Source organism: Canis lupus, chromosome 26 (genome assembly GCF_003254725.2).
Source record: "Canis lupus dingo isolate Sandy chromosome 26, ASM325472v2, whole genome shotgun sequence".
NCBI lineage: Eukaryota > Metazoa > Chordata > Mammalia > Carnivora > Canidae > Canis > Canis lupus.
Window position 1 is genome coordinate 24,446,464 of NC_064268.1, and position 19,912 is coordinate 24,466,375.

General features: G+C 44.7%; 2 protein-coding genes and 1 long non-coding RNA gene across 14 annotated transcripts in view; 2 read left to right on the forward strand and 1 right to left on the reverse strand.

The window, feature by feature from the left end:
* RNF185 (ring finger protein 185) overlaps positions 1 to 11,617 on the forward strand; it is a 32,944-nt gene extending 21,327 nt beyond the window's left edge. For all 7 annotated transcript variants that reach the window (XM_035706595.2, XM_035706596.2, XM_025474604.3 and 4 more), the window contains 4 exons: positions 1,762 to 1,874; positions 3,493 to 3,547; positions 7,075 to 7,192; positions 9,157 to 11,617. In XM_035706595.2, coding sequence (XP_035562488.1) covers positions 1,762 to 1,874; positions 3,493 to 3,547; positions 7,075 to 7,192; positions 9,157 to 9,254 — 384 coding nt within the window. In that variant the 3' untranslated portion in view covers positions 9,255 to 11,617. The remainder of the gene's footprint in view (positions 1 to 1,761; positions 1,875 to 3,492; positions 3,548 to 7,074; positions 7,193 to 9,156) is intronic.
* Positions 1,868 to 19,654, reverse strand: LOC112676836 (uncharacterized). Of its 5 annotated transcripts, none has more exons than XR_004809544.2 (5): positions 14,112 to 15,448; positions 12,478 to 13,651; positions 12,074 to 12,227; positions 5,224 to 5,762; positions 1,868 to 2,186 (listed from the first exon to the last, which is right to left on the reverse strand). It is a non-coding gene; the product is annotated as an uncharacterized LOC112676836 (long non-coding RNA). The 5 variants fall into 5 exon arrangements; XR_004809545.2 differs by having other exon boundaries at positions 1,868 to 2,204; XR_007406233.1 differs by lacking the exons at positions 1,868 to 2,186; positions 5,224 to 5,762 and adding an exon at positions 16,134 to 19,654 and having other exon boundaries at positions 9,999 to 12,227; positions 14,112 to 14,251.
* The window catches only part of LIMK2 (LIM domain kinase 2), a 60,034-nt gene continuing 55,669 nt past the window's right edge, over positions 15,548 to 19,912 (forward strand). Inside the window, exon 1 of one of the 2 annotated variants that reach the window (XM_025474592.3) lies at positions 15,548 to 15,732. In XM_025474592.3, the coding sequence (XP_025330377.1) occupies positions 15,717 to 15,732 (16 nt within the window). In that variant the 5' untranslated portion in view covers positions 15,548 to 15,716. The remainder of the gene's footprint in view (positions 15,733 to 19,912) is intronic. The other variant, XM_025474591.3, reaches the window with a different exon arrangement.

The window sequence follows — 19,912 nt, forward strand, 5'->3', positions numbered from 1 at the left end:
GTGGGATGGTCCTGACTCTGTTACCGATGGACTTTGTGGCTTTAGTAGGCCACACCTCTCTGGCTCACAGTTCCCCATCTGTAGATTGAGTTGGAGTTGATAGTATGTTAGATTTTTATTTTTGAGATTCTGTCTCTACAAAAAAGAACCTCCTATCATATCAACTGTTTCCCTGACCCTTAAATAAGGTCTTGAAAATGTTAGGAACGGGAAATTTTTCTTGGTCTCAACAGAGAGCTTTTATGAGAGGGGGAAGATGTCTGTTTTCCCAGCTTTAGATTATTATGAAAGCCAGTCAGTTAAGTATTCACCAAGACCCAGGCACATGCTTGGTGAAACAGCAGGGTCTGGCATTCACAGCTGGCTGTGAAAGTCACTGTGAGCTGACTGTTTGCAAGGTTATTGACAAAAGAGCCCCATACTAGTAGGTGGCTTAGGAATGTACGGGGAAGACAGACGTTCCAGAACTCTAGAGTCTCAAAGTCTAGGGCGGAGAAAGCAGCAGGGGAAACAAGAAAGGGGTTCCCACTACATTCAGGGCTGTGCATTCTGACTATAGCAAAACTCGGTACATTTATAAATTTGTCTGCTGGAAATTTATAAAAAGAGCATAACACATAAATTGTGAAGCTTTCAACAGTAGGATAAAGGAAATGAGATACAAAAATCATTAAATGCTGCTTTCTCCTTGGCCCTGAAATCCTAGATTCACATTTATATAATAAACTTTTTATCATTGGGTCTAAACATGCAATTTATGTTCTAAGATAAATGCTGAGAAATATTATACATGTATTAAATTATTCAAAGATACTATAGATAACATGGTTTTATCATTCTTCTTTTGTTTTAGAGAAAGTTAAGCAGAATATTTTTTAACCAGTAAACGAGCCTGGGAAACCCAAAACAGAATTCTGGTGTTTTTAATATTGAAAGAAATAGTTGAATGTAAAAATCAATGAAAGTACATTAGAAACTTTAAGTAAATTTAGATAATAGCAAAATCTATCTTTTAGCACATAGTAAATCACCAGAAAATGGTGAGGTTATTATGTCCAAATGCTGATGTCTGGGATACAAAGTAGTTGAAGAAACGCTGTAAAAATGAGAAATCACAGAAAGAAGAATTTGCCTGCCAGTGTAATACAGTTGATCTGTTGGGGAAGGCAGAGATTTAAGGTTCATTATATCAGCATGCACGGCCTAAACTGAGGCTGAGTCTGTCAGACCCATTAACACTGCTACAGACTTGCAGTTCCTTCCTGCTGTGTTGCTGAGAGCCCCTTAACTTAATGAAACATGAAGAAGTCTTTAATTATGAGGTGTTTAAAAGCAATTTTGAGGGGCAGCCCGAGTGGCTTAGCGGTTTAGCACCTGCCTTTGGCCCAAGACATGATCCTGGAGACCCGGGATCGAGATCCATGTCAGGTTCCCTGCATGGAGCCTGCTTCTCCCTCTGCCTGTGTCTCTGCCTCTCTTTCTGTGTGTGTGTGTCTCATAAATAAATAAATAAAATCTTAAAAAAAAAAAAAACACCAACCCCCCCCCCCCAAAAAAAAAGAATAAAAGCAATTTTGATTTCACCAGTAGTAAATATTTATTGAGTGCCAGGAGCAGGAATCAGAGAGTTGGGTTCCTTGAAGTATTCCCTACTGGTGCTGGTGTTTCCAGTTTGAGGTGTCCGGTCCATGTTTTTCTTCTGGCTGTGACCAATCTCTAGTGAGCTTATATCATTCATGCATTTTTCTCTCCTGTTTTCAGTGGTTGGAGACCAGACCTAACAGACAGGTGTGTCCAGTTTGCAAAGCTGGCATCAGCCGAGATAAAGTCATCCCGCTCTATGGCAGGGGCAGCACTGGGCAGCAGGACCCCAGGTGAGGCCTTGGGGCACCTCTCACATCCACTCCTCCCTTTGGACATGAATTCACTTCTATTCATCACCTTCGCACCCCATCCTTTACTTAGTGCTTACACACCCTCATTTTGAGGCAGTTGGGATCCAGATGGAAGTCCTTTAGGAAGGGAAGGAAGCCAAGTTGTTCCTCACTGGGCTGTAATGCAGATATCCACTGAGCTTCTACCAGCAAGCAGGCAATGTGTTAGGTAGCGCACAAGATACCACAATTTTAAGAGTGCAGAATGCTTTGAAGGAGCAGCTTGGGAAGCAGAGTGTCCAGCAGGAGAGTCTGCAAGGAAGGGGGTTGCTGCAGCAGTGATATATAAAGTACAGAGGGAGGAGAGGACAGAGAGGCTGAGAGGCTTTGTGGAGTTTGAGGTATGAGTGGGTCTGTCATTCACTAAACACAAGTTTTGAGAGCTCTTCATGGTCTGGTGCACGCATGCACACATATGCATGTGCTCACACACCCCAAATTCCCAAACAATGTCTCGTACTTTCTCTTAACCCCACCCCAGCATATCCTGTACACAGACATACTGGATTTCTCTTAAGGGAACTTACCCATTCACATTTATGAGCCTTTGTATTTGTTTTCCCTCTGCCTCTTCTGCCCTCCCCAGTCCTGCTCACATCCTCCTCACCTCCACTAATTTCTATCCATCTTTAATGAGCAGCTGTGAAATTACCTTCTCCTTAAAGTGGCCCACATTAGTTGCTCTCACTCATGCTTTCACCTTATGTAGTTGATACCTTTCTTCAGGAATTCCCTTCCCACACTGTATTGTGATTGGTTGTAAACCCCTTTGTGATTGGTTGTAACCCCCTTCAAACCAGAAACACCTCAAGAGTAGGGTCCGTCACAGTCTTAGTATTTGTAGTGTCCTGCCTATTGCATAATGGGTAGCAAGCTTCAGTCCAGTATATTGGGGATAAGTGACAGAAGGGGATAAGACCCAGAGGCAGGGCAGCCTAGGTGGCTCAGCGGTTTGGCGCTGCCTTTGGCCCAGGTCCTGGTCCTGGAGTCCCGGGATGGAGTCCTGCATCGGGCTCCCTGCATGGAGCCTGCTTCTCCCTCTGCCTGTGCCTTTGCCTCTCTCTCTCTCTCTGGGTCTCTCATGAATAAATAAATAAATAAAATCTTAAAAAAAAAAAAAGACCCAGAGGCCAAAAACAAAGTGTAGAGTACTTACCAAGGAAATAGTGAGGGGTAAAGCTGAAGTTAATTGGGGCATATCAGAGAGATCCTGAATCTCAGCCCTCTTTGCTGACAGGCCATTCTCTATTTCAGTTTGGATTTGGGATTTTTAACCTCAATGACCCCTATATCACATAGGTCCAGAGAAGATATCTGGCTAGCATTCATAATCAGTCTTGTCCAAGCTCCTGTGAGAGAAGTTGGCAGTATATAGTGCAATGTAATGAACATCTGAGATTTTCTCCTTGCTTTTCTATATAGTTGGAAAAACAATTACAAGTAGAATGAAGATTAAGATTTGGTTTAATTTGGTGTAAGTTCACATGTGGGCATGGTGGACCTGACTCTGTTGGTGAAGAGCATTATGATTATTTATTTTACAATGTTTCTGTTTCAGAGAGAAGACTCCTCCCCGCCCTCAAGGACAGAGGCCAGAGCCAGAGAACAGAGGGGTGAGAAACATTCTAGAGGCAGCTTCTAGAATGGCTTTAGGAGTTTCCATCTTGGCCCTACATTTTTTCTCCTTGATTATTAAAAGTAAAGGAAAAATTGTGAAATACACAAAGGAAAAGAAGGGGGAAATCACTTATAATCACACCATCTGAAGATAACTACTGGAAATATTTTGGTCTGTTCTCTTTTTTTGTTGTTGTTCTATAATTATATATACACACAAAAAGTTTTATAGATCTATTTACGTGTATGTATTTTATAGATGTATATACATATGTTCTTGTTTATTTTTTATGATACTTGGCTCTTGTTTTTTAACTCTTGTTTTTAAAATTTCATTCCTTCTATATTAAGTGCCTTCTGTATGCTGGGCATTATTCTAGGCACTGATGATAGATCAGTAAACATAGCAAAGATCCCTGCCCTTAATGGAGTTTATATTAGAGATGGGGAGACTTTTAATGATATATCATGAGATTTTACATGCCAGTAATACTTTATTTAAAGGCTGTTTAGGGGATCCCTGGGTGGCACAGCGGTTTAGCGCCTGCCTTTGGCCCAGGGCGCGATCCTGGAGACCCGGGATCGAATCCCACGTCGGGCTCCCGGTGCATGGAGCCTGCTTCTCCCTCTGCCTGTGTCTCTGCCTCTCTCTCTCTCTCTCTCTGTGACTATCATAAATAAATAAAAATTAAAAAAAAAATAAATAAAAATAAAGGCTGTTTAGTGTTCAGTTGTATGAACTTAACATTATTTGATCCTTTGTTGGACATTTAGCTGTTTCCCTTTTTCTTATTTTAAAAATACTCTGTTGAACTTAGAGATACCTTTTTGAACAGGTACATTTTTTTTTTAAAGATTTATTTATTTATTTATTTATGATAGAGAAAGAGGCAGAGACACAGGAGGAGGGAGAAGCAGGCTCCATGCCGGGAGCCCAATGCGGGACTCGATCCCGGGACTCCAGGATCGTGCCCTGGGCCAAAGGCAGGCGCCAAACTGCTGAGCCACCCAGGGATCCCCTGGTACATGGTTGTTTTACTAGGATAAATTCTTAGAAGAATCACTAGCTCAAAAAATTTGCTCATTTATTTTATTTTATTTTTTAAAGATTTTATTTATTCATGAGAGACACAGAGAGAGAGAGAGAGAGAGGCAGAGACACAGGCAGAGGGAGAAGCAGGCTCCATGCAGGGAGCCCGATGTGGGACTCGATCCTGGGTCTCCAGGATCACACCTTGGGCTGAAGGCAGTGCTAAACCGCTGAGCCACCCGGGCTGCCCAAATTTGCTCATTTAAATCCAATGTTACTGTTAAAATTTTCTTGTTAAAATATTAAAGAAATTATAAGAGCAAAACATTTATCCACACTACTGGAATCCCCAAACAAGTATATGTTCTCCAGATTAAAATATTAAAAATTTTGAGGGAAAATACTTATATCTGTATCTTGTCTACATACCTATATATTGTCCTGAGCATACTTATGACCATAGTGTTCAGTTTTGTCTGATAATTTCGTCATAAGAGTTTTTCAATTCTGCACAGAATTAAGAGCATGAGTTTTTGGATCATATTGACCTAGTTTTTGATCTAAATTCTCTCTTCTTGACTACCAGGTGACATTACTTTAACTTTCCTAGGCTCTGTTTCTCAACAGAGTCTCAGCTCCTACCTCAAGAAGCCAGAGGCTCTGGCCTTAATGACAGTGGTGTGTAGTTCTAGTGTAGACAAGTACTCGCAGCCACCAGTGATGCTTTCCTGCCTGCTTTGCCCCAGCAAATGTGAGGACTTGTGGAATTGTATAGAGGTTGCTGAAACAGAGACCAGAGGGTCAGTCTGCGGGATTGCACTCATTGAAGTGGTAGCTCCTGATGAAACAGTTGCACCTTCCTGGGTAAGGCAGCCTCGGTCCCAGGAGCCCTCAGACTCAACCATGCTGGGTCTGAGTAGGAGGCATCTCTGCACTGAGAAGATGGAAAACTGATTATTTTTCTTCTCTATAGGCTTGCTCTCTTGTTAATATATGCTGTTAGGCTTTATAGGTAGTGCCATTTGTAGCTGGATGCTAGGCTGCTTGGTATGGGATAGGGAACAGCCACTTTCATGACTTGGAAAAGACTCACAAGTGAAGGCCAGTCATCTCTTTGTGGAGAACAGTTGACCCCATGCATTTTCTTATTTTTTTTTTAATCATTTGTTCCAAAGATCGATCTAGAGATGTAGGGACGGAGAGAAAATTTTTTGTAAGAAAGAGCATAGGTTTTCGGATCATATTGACCTAATTTCTGTTCTGAACTTTGCCCCTTCTACTAGCTGTGCAACTTTGGTCAAGATAGAAAAAAGTTTGTTTATTCACAGTGTTGGTCAAGATAGAAAAAAGTTTGTTTATTCACAGTGTTATAATTCCTACTGAGTCTTTTCATATGAAAGATGGTGCCTTATAGAACATGTTGGAGGAGGGGAAAGCTGAGGTTGATATACCAAGCTGCTGGCAGTGACTATTGGGGAGAGCGTGGCCATGGAATGGTGAATAAGGAGACCTCTGGGGCAGGGCGGGGAAGAGACCTCTGACTTACTATGTTAATTAATCTTCTAATGTGTAAGTTTCTTATAACAAGCGTATATACCTTTTTATAATCAGATAAAAAATTAAGTGTTTTTATGTTTTTTAAACTCTTTGTAAAAGTATTAAAAGAAAACTGAGGGAAAATACTTACCTGTCTATATCATATTCCCATACCTACATGTCAGCATGTACTACAGTTGTGACCATAGTGTCCAGTTTTGTCTGGGGACCTTTGGTCACCAGAGTTTTTCTGTGTTGCTGCATAGTCAGCATCATGGTCTTTAGAGAGTGCGTGTATCAAGATTTTGATCATGACCTCCATTGTTGGTTAATTAGAGTTCCATTTTTTTTTTGCTATTACCAATAATGTACAGCTTGTTCTGATGTTCCCTTGTAATTGGGTGGAGGAGTTGTCGCCAGTTTTGTTATAAAGCATGTAGAAAATTTTACTGATTAGTGTGGGATTCTGGGAAAAAATCTGGTGCTCCAAGAGCCCTGACTTGCATCAGCAGATTGTTTTACTTTGGGCCAGAGCCAGTCCTTTCTGGCATTCACAGCTCCTTAGCTGGGACCCCTTGAAGGCTAGAAGGGCAGAGGAGCCACCAGGGTTTCTCTGCCTTGTACTCTAAATGGGAAGAAAAGATGTTCTGGGATGCCTGGGTGGCTCAGCAGTTGAGCGTCTGCCTTAGGGTCAGGGCATGATCCCGGACTTCTGGGATCAAGTGCTGCATCGGGCTCCCTGCAGGGAGCCTGCTTCTCCCTCTGCTGTCTCTGCCTCTCTCTGTGTCTCTCGTGAATAAATAAATAAAATCTTAAAAAAAAAAAAAAAAAGATGCTCCCCCTTGGAAACAGGTAGCAGAGGGTAGGGAGGAGAGGCAGGTGCCACTTGCAGGTGGCATGTTTGACAGGTGTGGGAGAAACATGCTTGTTCTTCTGAATTGTATTTCTTGCATACAGGGATTTCAAGGATTTGGATTTGGAGATGGTGGCTTCCAGATGTCTTTTGGAATTGGGGCATTTCCCTTTGGGATATTTGCCACAGCATTTAACATAAATGATGGGCGGCCTCCTCCAGGTAAGACCCCGCTTCCTTAGTATTTCTACTTGAAAGCTCCTTGGAATTCATTAGTATTAATATGACAATTATAGATAATTGTCACTGCTTGGTCAGTCAGCCTTTTCGAAACGTGAAGTCTTTTCAGATTACTGGTAGTCATGATAATGTATCTTGCCCACTTAATGTTAGGCATGTTCAAAGTGCTTGTCATCACAAACGGGATTCTCACCACAAGCCTTATGGGATGGGTGTGCATTTAGCTCTGTTTTACAAATCAGAAAATGCTCAGTGTGTTTCACAAGACTTACTCTGTGCATATAAAATGAAATAGAATAAAATGATTCTTTTTTTTTTAAATATGAAGAAAAGCCTAGTCCTGTGCATGTACCATTTGGGGGCAAGGAGGAGTGAGGCAACTCACCAGGATTCAAGGCCTCTCTATTCTGTGGCATGTCTGTCCAGCTTCCCTTAGGATACATGTGGGGCTGATCACAAGCCCCACCCTTTTGGGAACCCTTTCTCCCTTTTCTAGATCTGTTACCTGCTGCTCCCTTTCACTCTTCAGCCACCATAAAGGTGCCAGCTGCATTCCATGTTGAGCAAGGCAGCAAAGTGGGTGCCTGTACTTTATCCCAGTCTGACACTTGGGCCAAGATTCTTACCATGGAGTGTGCAGAGGTGCCGAGGTCTGTTGAGCTGTGCTTGCACTCATTAGAGCCTTGTGTGTGCTGGGCAGTGTGTGTGGTACAAAAGGGAGCAATGTATGGTTCCTGGCCAGGAGCTTTTGCTCTTAGGGACAGAAACCTACTCCTGGGTCATCCCAGTTTCCTCAGCCCTTACCCTGGTGCTTGGCACATAGCAGGCAATCAGGAAGTCTTTATTGACTGATTGCCTGTGTGAATCATCAGAGCACCTACTTGGGGAATAGTACAGCACCAAGAGATCTTGGCATGCCCTTACCTCCTCCACCTCAAAAGTTCTCCTTCATTTACACATTTTCTCAAAGGAAGGAGACTCCACAGGGCAGGGTATGCTCTGCCCTGACAAAGGGACAGGGCGCTGTGATAGCAGCAAGAACCTGCTTGGCAGCTTGCTTCCCTTCTTCCTGGTTCAGGGCTTACCCTGAGTTCTTCAGGTAAAGAGAGTTCTACAGTTCTGGATGGACTTGGATCACTTTTATCCCCCTGCCACAATCAGTTTTCCTTTGTCATATTTGATAAAATTTGCCTATCTTGGATATAGACTTTCTTACTCTCCTTCCCCCAAAGTCTGGACAGGGAGCTCTACATAGTAGCTTTTCTCAAAATAGGGAGGAATGGAAGCCTAGCTCTGCCCCTAGTTTGCTATGTGATGGGCAAGACAAGTCACTTTGCCTGTCTGGGCCCTACTTTTCTCCTCTGGAAAAGGAAGGCACTCTGCATGGGGCTCTCTGAGACCAGCGCCCCACCCACCCACCCACCCACACCAGCTCAACAGTGCCAGAATCTAGAGACTCCATGACTCAGAAGGGAGCGTGTAGAGAGGCTGAAAGCATGACTCTTGGGCTCTGCCACTAACTCGTAAACCTTGTGATCTTGGGCAGATCACCTTGTACCTGTGCTTCAGTTTCTTCTTACACAAAATGGGAATAACAGTACCCACCAAGCAGTAATGTGTATACAAAATTCTTAGCACAGAGAAGATGCTTAACAGCAGCTTTTCTTTTATTATTTCTTCTAAGAGTTTCCTGTTTAATTTACACCTGCAGACCAAACTCTCTTTGGATAAACTGGAAACCTTGTCCTCATTGTTATATTATTCCACATATCATTATAATTTCAATTTTGTTTTGCCTAATGTTATTTGGGGTTTGGAAATCTTTTTAGTGTGCAGAGTCCTACTGTAAAAAGATGAAGATTGATGCTCTCTACTTCTGGCCCAAATGGGCAGCGTGCACAGCTGTAGCATTCTGACAGCCTCTCTTCTCCCTCCTGTCTCTCCAGCTGTCCCTGGAACACCCCAGTACGTGGATGAACAGTTCCTGTCACGCCTCTTCCTGTTTGTGGCCCTAGTGATTATGTTCTGGCTCCTCATTGCCTAATGTTGGGCTCCCAGCCTATATCCATGGCAGGACCTCTGGACTGGTGACATTGGACACCCACTCTTGATGTTTGGCTTCCTGGCTAATCCTGACCCCTAGAATCGGGGGGTGGTCAGTAATACATCAAGGAGTTTTGCTTCCCCATCAGAGCTTAGGGACTCAAGACCAGTTGTCAAGGACTTTGGAGTATGTCCACTGCTGTAAACACCCTGCTCTAACCTCAGTCCTTGGCATTGAGTCATCTCTCATGAGTTACACCATGAAATCCTGTTCCAGCTCAGCAGGTCCTGACTCTGCACAGGGAAGAGGCAAGGAGAAACTGTCAGTACAATTTCACCTGAGTTTAATATTACAAAAACAAAGGGATGAACCAAGTAGAAACTCTTTTTCTCTTTAAATACCCCTTGGTAAGTGACCTCCAAAATCAGTGGACTTCTCATATAGAGAGGCTCCCCTCTATATCCCAGTGCTGCTCTGCCCTATTTCCTCCTCCTCCTCAGCAGAAATGCAAGAAATTGCTGCCCTATAAAGATCATAATTGCAGCAGCTAAAACTGGAGTCACTTTATGAATTCACCAGAGATCCAAAGATCTTTTATTGGCTCTGAGCCATGCTCAGTCTCTTTGGCTCCAGAGAGTGGCTTGATTGACCTCCTAGTTTCCTGGAGTAGATTATCCCCAGAGACATGTAGCTTCAGTCACAGATTTCCCATCATCTTTCCCTCCCCAAATATTTTCATCTGCCTCTCTGCCAGTGGACACACGGTGGAGACTACTGCTGAAGCTGGACTGACTCCTCATCAGGAGAGACCTGCCAGCGGGACTCTGGCAGGATTTGGAGCTCTGATGCAGGAAAAACTGAACAAGCAGCCCTGTCCCCAAGGCCACAAAAGCTCACCCAAAGGACACTGGAGGCTTTGTCAAGTCAGCTCAGCTGCATGTTGAAGACCATCTTCCCCAGAAGCCAAATTGTCCTTTATGAGGAGGCAGGAGTGGGGAGACCCACATGTGACTCTGATTTTGGTATGGCTTGGTGAATAACCCTGAAAACTCCTTGTATGTGTGCTAACAGCAGAGAAGCACACAACTGCAGAGCAGGCAACTCCTCTGATGATTTTTAAAGTGAGGCAGCAGGGCCTAGAGAGCCTCAGCATGATGATATAGTGTGGTCTTTCCCCAGGAAATTTCCAGGGGAAATTATCTTCCCAAGCCCTCGACTTGTTTTTCCACTTCACAAACTTTTTCCTCAGAATCTGATTGAGGGTGTGGTTCCAGGCAGGAGGACAGTTTACTTGTGAAATGGTTCTTGCTCTGCTGGTCAGCCCTCTTCCTAGAAATCCAGCCTCTTCCAGGAGATCCCAGGGGTTGAGGGAGAAGAACGTCCTCTGGGGCCCTCTCTGTCACTTTACCAGTCCACACTGCTCTGGGCTTACTCCCAGCCATAGCCAACAAGTAGTAGAAAGCCTCTCTAGTGCTTTTTTCCAGATGTGACTCTGCATAGCATGTGGAAACCAAGACCTTAAGGAAGATGAGGGAAATCTTCCTCTCCTCTCCACAGCCCCCACCCCTTCCCCTCTGTACCTGTCAATGCCAGAGTTCAGTGTTTAATCAGACAAAATTTAAGTATTGAATAGGTGGTTTGTTTGCCGAATCCATTTGGTAGGACTGAGCCACCAGCTTTACAGTGTCCCTGATGGATTTTAAACATTCTTAGGACACCCACGCAAGAGTGCTCTTTTTATTACCTCCTGGAAATCCCCAAAGTCAGTGAGGTGGGGGCAGGGGGTATCCTGAATTTTCAGCCCAAGTGCATTGGTGGGATCTTTTAGTATAGTAGCCCCACCTAGTGGTGAGAGAGAGGACTTCAGTCAGATGGGCCCAATAGAAATGGGTTTCCAGAAGAAAGGTTAAAAAAGGATTGTAGGTAGAAAGACAAATCACTTGGACTCTTTAACAAAGTAGTGAGCCCAGGAGAACACCAGCAAAGGCATCCCAGGAACCTGTCCATAAAGCCAGGTTGGTCACGTGCCCTTTGATTTTGAACCTTCTAGGTCCCTACTCGCCCTCTATTGGAGCTGGGGCAGGAGAGCCAACTTGGGACTGCTGGCCCAGCCCCAACAGGAAACCCCCTTCCCACCACCGTCTGCAGGCTCACCACCTTATCCCTCTGCCAATGCAGTTTTCTTTTCTTTTGTGTGTTATCTATGTTCTTGGCCTCCACCCGCTCCTACCACCTTTGTGGATTAGGACCAGGTCCCACCCACAGTCAGAAAATGACACCATGTACAGTGGCACACCTTGACCAGTCACTAATTTTCACTGTTGTGAAAGTGATTTGATCTAGAATTAAATGGTTTTACATTACTGTGAGCTGTGGACTTGTCTATATGAGGTAGTGGGGTGGGGCATGAATCGGTTGGGGAGTAGTCACACTGGTCTGGCCTCTGCGAAACACCTCTGCAGTGATGGGAATGTCACATTGAGGAGCAAAGTCTTCAGGCAACCATCAATAATTAGAGATGAGAAGTACAAGCTGGAGGCCTGGCTTCATACACAGCCCTGCCCAAGGTGTGACCTGACAGCCCTGGTCCTGACAAGTGTATGGAATTCCTAAGTTTGCAGGCTACCATGATGGAACTTAGCTTGTGGACAGTCAGAACCTTAAGGACAATCACAGATTATTCAGTGTCTGCATCTCTCCACAAGTTCCGCAACAGGGCAGGTGGGCCCCCGGCCAGGCCCTCTACTTAGAACAGTAGATGTACAGTTCCCTGAAGTTCCTCAGCACAATGTGTGATGAAAGATAGTGAGGTTACAAACCTGGCTCAGCCTCAGGCTCCCCAGCACACCAGAGCTACAGGTCATCGCTCTGAAAAGGTCTCTCTTCTCCCTCTCTCCCATTTTGACCTAAGTTACCAAGATGAATAGCACCAAAATTTGGTAGGAAATGCAAAAGAGGGATTTCCAAGAACTCCTAAGCCCAAAAAGAAATGGAAAACAAAATACATTTAAGTAAAATAGGATAGAAATGCCTCTATGTACCAGTGACCCAACCCCAATAATCATCAACTGTGTCCAATCTTGTTTCATCCCCATCTTCACACGGCTTCCACTCTCCTGCTTGGACTGTTATATTGAAGGAAATCCTAGTCCTGTGCCATTTAAGTATTTTAAATATGTATCTCAATAACAAGGATTTAAAACCAAAATACTATTTTATATACCTTAAAAATTAACATTAATTCTTTAACGTATCATATATCCAATCATTGCTCAAATCTTCTAGTTGTGTCAACTGTTTTTGTTCAGTTTGCTTGCTTTGAGACCCAAATCAGATCCATACCCTGCTATTGGCTGTCTCTGAAACCTGTTACATCCAGAGGTTCCTCTCCTCTTTCTCTTGCAGTTTATCTGTTAAAGAAACCAGTTCATTTGTCCTCTTGAGTTTCCCACAGTCTCAGTTTTGCTGTATGCATCACTGTGGTATTAATAAGCTCCTCTTACTCTTTTATTTCCTGTAAATTGGTTGTTATATCCAGAAGCTTGGCCAGATTCAGGCTTGGATTTTTGGTATAACTATGTCATAAATGGTAGTGTATACATCTTGTTGCATCATTTCAAGAGGCACATAATGCCTAGTAGTCCCTCTTTGTGATGTTAGCACCCCTTACTGAGCATTGTCTAAAATAGCACTGTCCAACAGAATTTTCTGCCATGATGGAGATGTTCTCTATCTGCACTGTCCAGCACAGTAACCGCTAGACACATGTGGCTAAGCAAGCACATGAAACATAGCCAATGGACTGAGGAACTTAATTTTCAGTTCTATTTCATTTTAACTTAGCCACATGTGGTTAATGGCTGTCATATGAAACAGTGCAGATTTAGATTAATTCACAGGGTTTGCAAAATGATATAACTGAAAATGCGTTAAGCGTTTAGAAACAAGAGTGCACTTCTGGGTAGAATAGGGCAACAAAATTACAGAGAACATGGAAAGGTTGTAGGAATGGGAGAGTGGTATAAGGGCAGAATTTATTTAGGAAAAAGCAGAGTCCTAGAGTGAAGGGAGTAGGGAAGAGAGAAGGCTGCAAAGTGAGACTGACCAAACTATGGTCAGGTAAGCAAACTGGTGACTTGGGTGCTCGAAACTCCCTACCCAGAACTTTTCTGTCCTCCAGAAGCCTCCCTCAAGTTCACAGGTGATCTTGGACTATTCTTTGGAAATATATTGGAACAGTCTCTCTTCGTTATCATTTCTACAGATTTCTTTCTTCACATTTCAATTTGCATTTCTCAAGCGTTAGCTACACTTCCCTGGAAGGAACTTGGGGGAGTCGGTTATCTCCCTGCTAGTGAACACCAGGAGGCTGGAGATGTGAAAGAAGTGGAATTAGCCTAAGGAGGAAGAAGAGACAGACCTAGGTGCCTTGCTGTGGGGCAGAGGAAAGGGAAGACAAACAGGGGTCTTGATTCCTAGGCTGCCAGGGCCTGCGTGCCTAGGAAAATCCAGCATAACCTCTTTGCATGTGCAGGGTAAATAAAATCCCTGCTCCTTTTGTGCTAGCCACAAGGTGGCTTGTCATAGTCTCCTGGACTCTTGACCCCTGTCACTTTAATTCAACACACAATACACTGTGGTTACTATACTCAGACCAGAGATTTCCTCAAACTGCAAAGCCAAGGGCTGGAGGGTTCCCAGGAATGAAAGGAAGTCAGGCACATCCCCTCCCCCACCACATCAGTACTTTCTCCACATTCAGGACTTCAGGGGCCACTTGCCACACCCAGAGGAGAACCAACTGACCTGCATCCGGTTTGGATTACAGAGGGCAGGAAAAAAGAGAATTGTGCTCACCTTTGTTTACTGGAGGGCTGGGACCAGATGCAGCAGGATTGAACTTTGTCCTTAGTGGGGGCGTCATGATCCATTTCCTTGGGCCCATTCCCTGCCTCTTCCTGGTCATTTGGACGCTTTTCTCATGACCTAAATCCAGTCTAAGGAAATGACAGTTGCTAAACAGTCAGCACCAGAAAATCAGATGGGAGTGACTGCAGGTCCAGCTATTGTAGCCCACCCTTTGTCACATGGAGGATCCTAATTCCCTCTCAAGCCCAGTGAAGGGAAGTGGTTCTCAAGGCCCCTCAGCCAGCTAGCAGCTGCCATGAACCAGTCTGATGTTCTAACTCCTTGTCCAGTGGTCTCTCCTCCACAAAGAGGAGCCAGTGGGGCAAATCCAGTTCACAAGTGTTTCCTTTGGTCTACAGAGCATTTTTAGCATTTCCAAAAGTCCCCAACATTTAAACAGCGGGAGGATTCACCTAAATACCTGGAGTTTTGGCCTGTCTTGAAAAATCGGAAGATCTGGTGTGCTGGATTCATTTATATACCTATTTGGCCTCAAGAAGGATCTGCCCCTGTAATGCTGGTTCCATCACCTTCACACCATCTTTGACCTAGAGATTATCTACCGAATGCCAGCTTACTTACAGTGGCACAGATAAGTGGCTTCTCTGAGCTAGAAGCTTCTAAGAAAAGTCCACCCTCAACCCCTAAAGTTTTGTGGGGTAGCTTCTCTATATTCATATTCCTTTTTTTTTCTTTTTTTTTTAATTTTTATTTATTTATGATAGTCACACAGAGAGAGAGAGAGGCAGAGACATAGGCAGAGGGAGAAGCAGGCTCCATGCACCGGGAGCCCGACGTGGGATTCGATCCCGGGTCTCCAGGATTGCGCCCTGGGCCAAAGGTAGGCGCCAAACCGCTGCGCCACCCAGGGATCCCCCCCCCTTTTTTTTTAAAGACTTTAATTTTTTTCTTAAGATTTTTAAGAGTTTTAAGCAATCTCTACATCCAAGGTGGGGCTTGAATTTACAACCCCAGGATCAAGAGTCACATGCTGTACGAACTGAGCCAGTCAGTTGCCCCATCATATTCATATTCTTGATCCCAAACACTCTACTGAAAAGAGCTTTTGCCTGGGAGTTAGAAGACCTGGGTTCCCATCTCACTTCTGCTTGTAATGAGCTAGCTGATCCATTTCAAGGTAGTCAAACTTGTTCCCTGGGGTCCTCAGCTGCCCCCATCTGTAAAATGGGCTGAGGATCCTCTTTTGAGACCTCCAGGGAGTCCCGGGGGTTTTCCTGAGGAGCCACCTCACGGCAGTGAACAACCACCCTTACCCGCAGCGGCACTCACCAAGGGGGCGGGTCGCGGTGGGAGGTGCCAGAGACCCCACAGAGCCCAAGCAGGGGGCGGGGCGTCGGCGGGGCGGGGCGGGGCGTCGGCGGGGCGTCGGCGGGCCGGCCGCGGTGCCAGGTGCGGTTTGGTCCTCCCCGGGCGCCGTAGGCGGTGCATCCAACTCGCGCCCGGGGCTGAGGTGCTCCCGCGCCTGAGGCGGCTGCGGGAGCTGAGGGGAGCTGCGGTGCTGCCCGCCGCCTCCATTTCCGCGTCTCCGGGACCATGGCCGCGCAGGCGGGTAAGGAAGGGCCTCCGCGTCCTGTCCCGCCGTGATCTCGGAAGCCTGGGCCCGTGAGGGGAGCTGGCAGCCTCGGGGCTTTCGGGCTGAGGGGACTCCGGTGGGTCCCGGCTCCTTAGCAGGAGAATTGGGGGAGGTTGTGAGGCTTCGGGAATTGGGGACAGAAGGTTCCGAGGGACAGGAGGGTTGGGCGGCTCTCTGAGAGTTGAGGTCCCTGGAGAAAGGGATGCTGGCTCCGTCAGGGGGCCTGCTTTTTTGGTGGATCTGATGACCCCAGGCCCTCAAATTAAAACTCTTAAGAAAGCTGGGGCCCTGGGTTCCCTTGGAGTGAGGGGTATGTGGAATATGGGGAGAGCGGGATCCTCAGGGTTCGGGGCCATTATAAGGGGATAGAGAGTTACCTTGGGTTTGGGGTTTTCTGTGGAAAGTGGAGGATAGTATGACTTTTCCGACCGGATCCAAGGCTTCTCGCGGATATCTTGGTGCCTGTGATCCCCTGGTCTTGCAGCTCTTTGCAGGATCCAGGAGTGTGGGTTCCCTTGGGGTTTAGGACACAGATTAGGGGTTAGGAAGAGATTGGAGCATTCTTCCTGGGGAAGGTAGGCCCTGTGGGGTTCTTTGCCCTCCTTGGGAGCCGGGTCCTCCCTTGGCCCCTCTGAGAGGAACTAGAAATGTGGCCAAACACCGCTTGGAAGGAAGAGATGTCCAAGGTGAAGGGTAGCTTCAGGGTTAGGTTAGCCTGGCCTGCAGTCCCTTTCCAGTCACGTCACACACCACGCTTCAGCTTCCTGCCCTCCTCTCCTGTCCTCCTTGCACCAGGACTTTCTGTTGACTATGTTTCCCAGCCACCTGTGTGGGTGGCCCAGCCTCTAGGTCGACCAGGTCAGCATCCAGAAGCTTTCTAGAGGTGGCAGAAGGGAATGGTGGAGGAGGGACGCTGTCTTGGATATCTGCCCCTACTTCCTGGCTTTCAGCCTGTGGACAGTCACTTCCTCCATCCTGAATACAAGGACCAGGCCACCAATGGGTCACTTCCTCCCATGGAAGCATGGGATTTTTCTCCTCATTCTTGATAATAGGCTTCTGGAGAAAGACAGCCAGGGGTATAGATATTCCCTGTCCTTTCTCTTTCATGTTTTTAGCCTCCAGAATTCTTCAGCTCAAATGATTTCCAGTGACTTTTTCTAACTTCTGTGTATGTAAGTTCCCTGTTTTGAACCTTGATTCTCAGAAACTTGTAAAAGATCTTAGAGTGTAATTGTGTTTATTAGATTCTCCAAGTGAACCAAAAAGCTTTCTGGAGGTATTAAAATGTCTGGGTCCGTTAGTTTAGACATTTGTCCATAAAAATATTTGTTGGATACTTCTGTGCCATGCACCTAACCAAGCGCTAAGTAGTATAATAATAAACAAAATGGACACAATCCTTACCTTTGTGGTGGTTACAGTCCTAGAGATGGATAGTAAATAATAGAGGTAACAATGGACATAAATGCTGTAATAATTGAGATAAACAATGGAGGTAAATGCTGTAAGAGTACACCAGGGGTGGGGAAAGTAAATAGAGAATACTTTTCCTTTAAAAAGCAAGTTTATAAAAAAAAAAAAAAAAAAAGCAAGTTTATGCTGATCCTTGAGGATAAGAAGAAATCAGTCCAGCAAAGAAAGGGCAAAGATCGTTCCAGGTAGATAGAACAGCATAAAAAGGTGCCTTTGAAGAGTTGAGAGTAGGCCAATATGGTTATTTTCATGTGTGGTGAGACTCAGGCTCCAAAATGGCCTGTTCAAGGTTCTATAGCCAAGTAAATGGCAATGGTCAGAGTTCATATTTTCCAACTTCAAATTCAGTGCTTTATCCTCTCACGAACACCAGAATGAGGTTGTCTCTCAGAGTCAGAAAAGGAAGTGGGACTTAAACTTTTACTTGTTCTGTCCAAACTGTTCCAAGACAACTCAGATTCCTGTGTAACAGGAGAATCTACAACAAAGAAACCAAATATTTACTGAGTACCTGTGATGTCTAAAGCACTGGGGTAGGCCAAGTTTTACCTCCAATAAATTTTAACAGATGCCAGAACCAGGACAGACTTAAGATAATGTAACTCTCCGTGTTTTACATATGAAGAAACCCAGGGAGAAAAATGAATTTGTTCAGGGTCACTCAACTAATGGTAGAGCCAAGACTAATCTAGGATCTCTCTTCCAGTGCTCTTTCTGATATTCTAGGCTGCTTGAGATATACAGAGTTGGGCACACAAAAAGAAGTCCTTAATAAATATTTGTGGAAATGAATAAATATATGGTTTGTCCCTTTGAGAGATTCACGTCTCTTGAGAGTAATTAAGAAAAAAATGGGCAAATCAAGACAAACTATTAGAAGGCCTGCATGTGACAACATTATAGAATTTCAAAGTAGGGGAGAACTCTATTCAAACATCCATTCCAACAAATATATATTGAGTTTGTACTATGTTCCAAGAACTTCTAGGCCCTGGGGGATATAGCAGGAAACAAAACAGACCAAATCCCTTTCCTAATGGAGTGTGTGTTCTGGTGGGAGAGATAGACAATATGTAAATATTTGAATATCAGACATCAGGGAGGGATAAATGCTCTGAAGAGAGAAATAAGTAGGATAAAGTCCCAGAACAGTGGGAGGTCAGGGAAGTTTCCCTGGTTAATGACATCTAAACAGAGAAATGAAGCAAAGGAGTGAGCCATTTGGATATCTAGATGAAGAACATTTTAGGCAGATACCTGGTAGAAAAACATTTCAGGCAGAGGGAATAAAAGGGAATGAGCAAAGGCCCTGAGCCAGGAATGTGCTTGGCATATTTAAAGAACAGCAAGATGTCCAGGGTGGCTACCAGATTTGATCAGGAGGTGCTGACCAAAATTTTAGGTCAAATTTGAGAAGTCTTAGTTACATTAAAAGTGGTGTGTGTGGGGAGGGGGACGTATGATATCCTGCTAGGGAAGAAACTTGAAGTAGGATGCATAGCTGGGCAAGTTTCAAGGTTTTCACAAGGTCTGGTGAATTGATAATATGTGGTAGAGGCAAGAATGCACAAATGGGGGATTATAGGAAGTAGAAGATAAAGCTGAGAGGGTAGGTAAAGCCAGACTGTGTAGGGTTTAATGCTAGGCTTGTGGAATTTTTCAGTCTACTAATGAGACCATAGGTTTAGAGGCAGGGAGAGTCATGGTGTATTTTGTTTTTAGACTATCAGTCTGGCATTGGTGGCCAAGATGGATTGGACAAGACTGATGAAAGCACTAATCTGTACAGTGGGCCTTGACCTGAAGTGTTAGTGATAAGAATGGGGAGGAAGGCACCAGCCATGGGAATTACCTCTTGTTGGGCAGGGCAGGGTGACTTGGGTGGCCCTGGATAAGAGATGGAGGGAGCAACATAGGATCGAAGAGGACCACAAAGTTTTAAAGCTGAATAGAAACCCATCATGTTCAAGGGGCTATATTAGGCTTTCCACATTCCTGGTGAGTTTTCAGTGTCTTCTGGAAGCTGGGCTGATTCCCGTTGCAGGGCTGGCTTCTGATCAGTGCAACCTGGAAAGGGCTAGGGTTTGGGGGCATATTAGGAAGGGGTGCAGCATCACTGTGGCATTTCAGTGAGGGGATCTGGAGTTCTAGAATTCATTTACAAGCCTGTCATCCATCTCACTCTTGGCCTTTGTTTATATAGCAACAAGAATTAAACTCTTTTACCTGTTAATCTATACCTGGCAGTAGCTAGAATATGAAACTATTGCCTAGTTCTATTACAGTGTACCTTGAGTACCTACCCTGGCATTCTGTTGTCAAGTCTTTCTGCCTGTAATTTCTTTTTTCTAGGAAAGAAAATCTAAAATATAGCTAAAGACATAGACTTTGGAGTTCGCAGACCTGTGGTCTAAACCCAGCTCTATCACTTGTTAGTTGAGTGTTTTAGTTCCATCTTCATAAAATGGAAACAGTAATAGTCCTCCAGTACAAGTCTTCATCTTGTAAAATCTTTATATTCTATTAGTTCATGCTTGCATGGTGCTTAGGACACCGCTGGCATTTTTTTTTTAAGATTTTTATTTATTTATTCATGAGAGAGAGAGAGAGAGAGAGGCAGAGACACAGGCAGAGGGAGAAGCAGGCTCCATGCTGGGAGCCCGATGCAGGACTCAATCCT